At 52.3% G+C, this 7275-nt stretch overlaps 1 protein-coding gene across 1 annotated transcript; it reads right to left on the minus strand.

Annotated features, from left to right (window-relative positions):
* Window positions 1-3182: 3182 nt before the first annotated feature.
* LOC149810744 (sedoheptulose-1,7-bisphosphatase, chloroplastic-like) lies at window positions 3183-6183 on the minus strand. Its single transcript, XM_089994137.1, has 5 exons — window positions 6100-6183; window positions 5241-5366; window positions 4587-4805; window positions 4036-4305; window positions 3183-3686 (listed from the first exon to the last, which is right to left on the minus strand). Exons 1-5 carry the CDS (start codon window positions 6157-6159, stop codon window positions 3225-3227), a joined length of 1137 nt encoding a protein of 378 aa, XP_089850263.1. The 5' UTR covers window positions 6160-6183; the 3' UTR covers window positions 3183-3224.
* Between the last annotated feature and the right edge of the window lie 1092 nt (window positions 6184-7275).

The raw sequence follows: 7275 nt of genomic DNA on the forward strand, positions 1-7275 counted from the left end.
GTGCAACTCGGTGTTGTAGAGCAAAGACAAAACACAGCATATGTTTCCCTTGCGTTTATTCCAGTACGCAAAAGCTTCATCCGGGTGGACATGCATCCCCGAGCTGAATGCTGCTGTGTAACCAAGGGCAAATCTGTGCACAATCATGTGCAGACGACATTGCTGTCGCAAGGAGATATGCATGGTAGCGTGCCCATGCTCACTTGAAACTTAAAGTAGCATTGATTCCAGAAACACAGATCTAGTCCAATTGCCCTTGCGGAAATCGTGGTGCCGTGAGAACGGGCCAGACAGGTCACGACACCGTCATCAGAGGTGCGATTTAGTAGACAAGCAGTCGCAGAATGTCAAGGGCGTACCGACATGTATATTCAACTACAGAATAGTTGTAACCGGTTTGGCATCCACGCACGAGCACCCGTACTGCTGCCTGATCGTTCGCTGCGCTCATCTCAACCCCAAGTTTCCCTGAGAAGTCCGAGCGTTTAATCGTCCATACGCACGTCCAGGCATAAAGGACCCCAATTATGGCGCAATGCGCATATAGTCGCAGCAATATATTTGAGTCCATTTGCCGTTTCATGGGCGGAAACGTATATTCCACCCCGCAATGAGATAAACTACCCGCCTTGCCGTTTGCTTGCCAACTTGTCATGCTGTCTGCGAACCAGATCGGCGCGCTGTCCTAGTTGATCTCAGTGTAAAAAAAACGCACAGGGTTTGTACTGGATGATTGACCGGGCTGACGATTCATTAAATTGTGCGTGTAACCAAATGCGACGAGCAGCTTCACCCTATGAGGAAGATTCATCAGAAACGAAAGCGCTTCTCAACACCGCTACAAACTGCAATCGCTGCAGGAAGTATTACAAATACAGTCGAAGGTTGAGAACTTTAGAGGGGATACGCAGTGACATGTGTTGAGATGTGCACATTCCAAATTCACGATGACGAAAAAACCTTTTCACATCCCATTCGACGATGCAAGCCTATTTTTTCCCCTTGCGCTCTTTTATCTTGATGCTCTCACCAACGATACGAATGCCTGAGCCTTTATATGGCTCTGGTGGCTTGATACGCCGAATATTTGCAGCTATCTGAGTCACCTGATTCTTGTCTGTTCCGAAGATACACAAGGTCGTCTGATCCAGGACAAATGCCTTGACCTGCACCACGAAATACACTCAACATGAAGTGAACGCAGACGAGACACTGTGTAGCTCACAAACTTGCGTTGAACACTGGCTGTGAGGTGTTTATCCAGATGGCAGGTGCATTTTGCTCCTGCGCATGATCAGCAACATTCTCTTCATCGTCATCTTTGATTGCATCAGGCAGAGTTGCACACGCACGAAAGGTGGGAGTCACATCCTTGAGTATGATACAGACCAGTGCAGAGAGGGCACGGAGGTCGTTTGCTTTGCAGCCATACACCAAAATAACCTTGCAATCCTCAAGAGGACATGAACCACATTAACAACTTGGTGAGTTTGGTTCCAACCACTTGTCTGGCTCCAACCTGGAGATTCGAACATGCTCGCCTACCCAGGGTTGCAGTGCTTGGCAGATGAGTGCTTGGCCCATACCTGATCCGGCAAAGCATACTGAGCATCCAAAGCATATCCAATCTTCATGGTGAGAACTTCCAGATCGCGGGCCTCTTCATGAGTGGGTCCCTGAGCCCGGGCATCTAAATCCTTTATGCTGAATGTATACACCTTGTCTGGGCTGGGGTTGGTGCTAACGGCAACAGAAGGAGGCGGCTTCACTGGCAAGTTGCGTAAAATCCAGGGCTGATAAGCATTATCCTCTTTTGCTTGCCTCCACAGCTCTCTGCCCACCATTCTCTTTTCAACGGCCTTGCGCCTGCAAACTCCATCATGAAGCTATCAAGCTGCAAGAAATCTCACATGTTCACAGGATATGTAGCCCCGAAGCAGCTCAACTTATCTCCTTACCTGGATACGCCTTGACGCTCACAAAAAAGCGCGCCTGGCCCATGTGCCTGGACTTGGATGTGCTTGGTGAAACGGGCAACGGTCAATATAGTACGCGTAAACAGGTAAGCACAATGCAGATTAGTCGAGAAGACATATGTAATGACCAGGCTAGCGACCACTTCCAGGTAAAGGGTGCCGTCTTATGGACGCATGGACAAAACCCTGACATCGCGAATGCAACACACCTGTAATGATAGAAATTCCGAGGCGCAATACGCCTGAAGTACGCTGTGCCTCTACTTTCTGAAGCACCATCTACGATAACGGTTTTCTTGGAGGCTGCTGACGAGGAGTGCACATGACGGGATGAGGCTTCGCCAGTTAGCAATTCAGCCTGCGACGTGACTGCCAACCTGCTCGCAAGCACCTCAAGGGCCACAGACCCTGCAAGAGAAGAAAACCCAGTTATGATTGTCCAGGTTAGGCCACGAGGATGATGCCTCTCGCGCACTAGCGCGGGTCGATTATAGAGAGGTGGGCAAACCTGGCAGAATGCACGGGATTTGCCTGAGCATCTATGCAGACTTTTGTGTTGTCGACTTTACAGGCAACAACGTTTCTTTCTACACGATGGTGAGCTGAGGGGGTTGCCCACGTACGAGTGCCGGGTTTCAATGTGATTCGGATGCCCGCGGGCAAGCTGATCATTCATGAATACAGGTGGGTCATTCTGCCAGCGCCGAATGAGACAATGTTCCTTGGGCCGAGCGAGACTCGGCGTACTGTGTCGTTGTGCGAGACTATCTGTTGGCGCATTCTGGGTTGTGGCGGGAAGCGAAAGAAGAATGCCAGTTCACCACAACGAGGATGTATCCAGCTATTTGACGAGTTCTTCAGAGCAATGGCATCCAGCGTGTTGGCAAATTACAAGTTTGCCTACATTCCAATAGAAATTCTCATCTCAGGTAACACTCAGCAAGCTTTCAAAAATCCTGCCAGTCACTTAAAAACAATGTTGCTGCACGTGGAAAATTGTCAAGTGCCTCATTCAAAAACACCCAGAGTATACACATCCATGGCATGCGAGGCAACGTCATCTCAAATGCACTCGATGCATTGCCGTAGCACCCCGGTCGCACAGGATTGAAGACCGCAAGCGCCGCGAAGCACGCAATCCATTGCTTCGGTTGCCGCAATGCTGCATGCGCGTAGGGCAAGGCAACGAGCCAGCTTATCCTGTGTAGTTGCTTACACCGCCATGCGCTTTTATCGGGGCGCAGGCGTCTAGAGGGCGGCGGCGACCTCGGCGAAGCGGGGGGAGCTACCGTACATGTACTTCTCGAACCGGGCCACCTCGTTCAGGGAGCCATAGCAGATCTGTGTGCGCTGGTCGATCTCGACGACCTCGACATCAAGTCCGGAGACGGGCTTGCCATCGCACGATGACTGGCCACCAGCTTTCTCGACCAGGAGCGCCAGTGGGGCGACCTCGAAGAGCAGACGAAGCTTGGCCTTTGTGGAGGGGGAGATAACGTTGGAGAAGACACCGCGCTCCTTGACGATGATCTGGAACACATCCGGGACCATGCCGCCGGTGTAGCGGAGTGTGTACTTCTCGCCGAGCCAGTACGAGACAAGCTTCTCGTACTCGGGGTTGTCGGAGGTGGCGCGCAGGTTTCCGGGTGCAAAGAGCTTGCCCTCGCCGATTTCAGTGGTCTCCTTCACATGCACCCACTTTCCATCGTCCTGCAACACGCAGCGCATGTCAGCAAATTCTAGGCCAAGCGCAAATTTCGGCCATCACGTCCTCTTGCGCGACCCATGCTAGATGGCAAAACGCCGAAATGAGCCTTAAGCAGGACTGTACTTGATATCCCATGCACTGACGTACATGCACTGGCTCTCGCCTCCATGAAGTCTGCGCTAACAGCAGTGTGCCACGCTATACATCGACCGCTCGCAGAGGTTCTAGTACTTAGAAACCTCCGTCTCCAGGATTTCACAACGCTGGCGACTGTGAGCCCGGACGTCTGACCTGACGACGAGACGACCATCATCAGGCTGCTGCTAGGCAGATGCAAGGTAGACGGCGTACCATGAGGAGGAATTCGTGGCAGCCGGGGGCGTCCTTGAGTGCAATGCAGTAGATGGTGCGGGGCCCGTAGATGCCCATGCCAGCGGCGGCTTGATCGCGGCCGGTGATGCCAGTCAGCTTGCTTCCGGGCCATACACCGAAGATGGTTCCGACGGTGAAGTTGGTGTCTACGATGGAGGAGCCATCCAGGGGGTCAAAGGCCACGCAGAAGCCCTCACCTCCAAGGTCCACTGCCTCCGGGACCTCCTCAGAGCAGGCGTACTTGCACACCTGTACAGAGCATACAGAAGGGTTGGCAGTGCACATGGAATGGAGCATAACATCCCAGGCAAGGTACCACCAAAACGTGACCAGACATTGCTGATTGGGACCCAGATCGAGGAGTATGATGAAGAAGTTGGTGTCAACCCCGACTGGGTGTGTCAAAGTTACAAGCAGCCGCGCCACACGCACTTTGGGTTTGTTCACTGAACTGCAGGGCAGAGCATCCAAGGTGTAAGTCCGGTGCACGGACTGCAGTGCACGGCCCGGGGTGCACAAGTGGTGCTTACCTGCGAATATCGGAGTGCCTCGAAGAGGAGCTTGTCTGCAAGCATGTCCACGGCGAGCTGCTCATCTCCAAAGGAGTTGACGCAAGCAGTTCCGGCGCAGGATGCTGTGCGGACCTTGAACGCGATGGTGCGGACCGCCTCAGAGAGCGACATCATGACCTGCCTCAGCTTGACGTCGTCGGTGGCGTTGATCAGGAACTCCTCGAGGGAGTCTCCCACCTGAAGTGCGCACAAGAAGTCAGGAGTGCAGTGTGCTGCTTGCTACTTGATGTGCGGGCCCATGCCAGATACACAGCTCTGTGCAGACATTGCTGATGCAGTGACTGCAGCAAAGACAACGCAGTCCTGTCTGCTGAGATGTGAGCCCCAGTGCATGGCAATGAGGACGTCTCTGACGGTGGGCGCCTTGAGAGGGTGTCCAAACCCTGGCACGAGTCAGGGTTGCGTGGCCTTACATACTAGACAGGCGTGACGGCTACGAAAGTACCAAGCATGAAATGTTGGCCGAATCAAGGACGTGCATACGTGCTGGAATCCAGTCCCGTGTTCACTTTCCACGGCGCAATAGTAGGTGGCACCATCCCTTGCAGTATTGAGACTATCAGCAGGGCGCAGGGAGCCTGACAAATTCATCAACGATCAGACAGGACTTACCTTGGCTTGTGTAATCATGGCACCACGGGTAGCGCACTTGTGTGCCTGTTTGGCGACAACGAATGTACCATTGAACACCGACTTGCGGGCAGACATGGAACCGCTGCGCACGGAGCCCGCAGATGCCTGCAGGAAACACCAAGATTCATGGCACGAAACACAGTATGTCCAAACTGGTAATAATCGCGTTCCGTGTGCATTTCCTACAAAGTAGGACTTCCAGGGTGGCACTTCCGGGAGTCCGAGGCAGCGAACGCGTCGATATGACTGCTGAAAAGGCCGGGTGTTGGGTCCGGAGTTCGTGGAAGAAATGAAGATGACCCATTGTATGTGCGATTGTGCACCTATTGAGATACGACATGCACAGCGTCGTGCGAATTTCTTACGCTTTCCCAATGCTCGAAAGAAACCTTGTCCATCAGGAGGCCAGCCGAGGCTCATCAATGGCCCGCCACCGACTTCGAAAATGCTGCCAAACACCAGGTATGCCGATGAGCATCAGATTCTAGATGCAGTGTGGATCCACTCATGCTGTCTGTTGTCCGTGCGACTTGCGTGCACGTGCAACGGTTCTTGCTGGGATCAGGCTCCGTACCAGGACTTCTCCTTTTGTTCATGATGCTCGTGATAGCATCGCGTGACCAATGTACAGAACAATTGTCATGATTATGCGACTTATCAAGACCTCGTGGCTCGCTGCTGAAGGATATGAGCTAGTCAAGTGTAGCAACCCAAACCTACTTTGGCAGGCAAGCATGTCGCACGCGTAGTTGCAGATGCCTTGTCCCAATATGAACACGGTGCCAAAAAAGCTGCGCAGTGCATTTGTCATTGCCACAGTAGCAGGCGAGACGCATACCTTAGCCACCTTGCGGGTGGTGCTGGCGACAACAGGTGTGGAGACCATAGCGGAAGCCATGTTGTCAATCTGTTTGTGAAAGCGGAAGAGGGACGAGGGCTGACAAATCGGCTTCTAATCAATATATACCCACGTCGTTGTGACAATCTTTGGGTTCACCAGTATTATGATGGGCGAGGGCCCTGGGCGGACATAGGGTTACCTATATGCATGCATGTAGGTTCATGATGTCATCATGACTCGTCCTGACTCTGATTTTCGAAAGTGAACACCTTTGTTATTTGCGCATGAAATGGCGCATCATTCAACACGTATATGCCTCGCTACTATGTTCATTCATCACACCGTGTCTGCAGGCTCCTTGTTCCCACCAGCAAGGATTCCTGCTCTCATTCACACCTTGGACGAGGCTTGCCTCCAAAATTCTGACAAGTCTTGCCACTAGAAAACTCTCAGCAACTGGAAGCCTAAAGCCTGGTCGAAACAATAGCTGTCCGATCTAGAAACACCGCGCAACTGAGGTGGATCATATGCTTGCCCAGGCGAACAACTGTCTTGCAAAATTTAGGAATGTGGATAGTTACATGCCTGTGACCATTTCCGTTTTTCATTTTTACATGCCTGTGACCGCCAGCACATGTGATTGCTTCAAATACGCGGACAGAGTATCACAGCACTGAGTGAAGAGCAATACCCGCCTGGCATAAAGTTTGAAGGCATGCAACCCACTGTGTCAATCAAGCAGACTACCAGTATGCAGAAGATGATTGCCGCCTCGATGCACATGCGAGGCAGCAAGTTACAGGGTAGTGAATGCAAAGCGTGTTGGCTCACACAATGTGAACCAAGACAAGGAAGTCGTCTGCCCTGTATGTGGCAAGGTGGTGGCTGACAAGTTGCAGTGCAGTAATGCCGCTCACCTTGCCTCACAGTATCTTCACACGGGAGCACTGTACTCCTCAAGTTCTGACCCCCTTATCACGCCAGTATGACGCGGCACGACAGCGCGCTCCCTGTTGGGCAGTCACACGCCTATTTCCTGCTTTTCTGATATCTCCAGGCAATGTACATTTGCCAGTGCTGGTTGGCCGTGGTCATCCGCCACCTTAGTCACACGCAAATGTCTGACGTTGTGGATGTGTCCTGGTACTGATGATGGATGATGTTTCTATCTTC

The sequence above is a fragment of the Nuphar pumila genome, unplaced genomic scaffold (assembly GCF_984573655.1).
Source record: "Nuphar pumila unplaced genomic scaffold, dmNupPumi1.hap1.1 HAP1_SCAFFOLD_216, whole genome shotgun sequence".
NCBI lineage: Eukaryota > Viridiplantae > Streptophyta > Magnoliopsida > Nymphaeales > Nymphaeaceae > Nuphar > Nuphar pumila.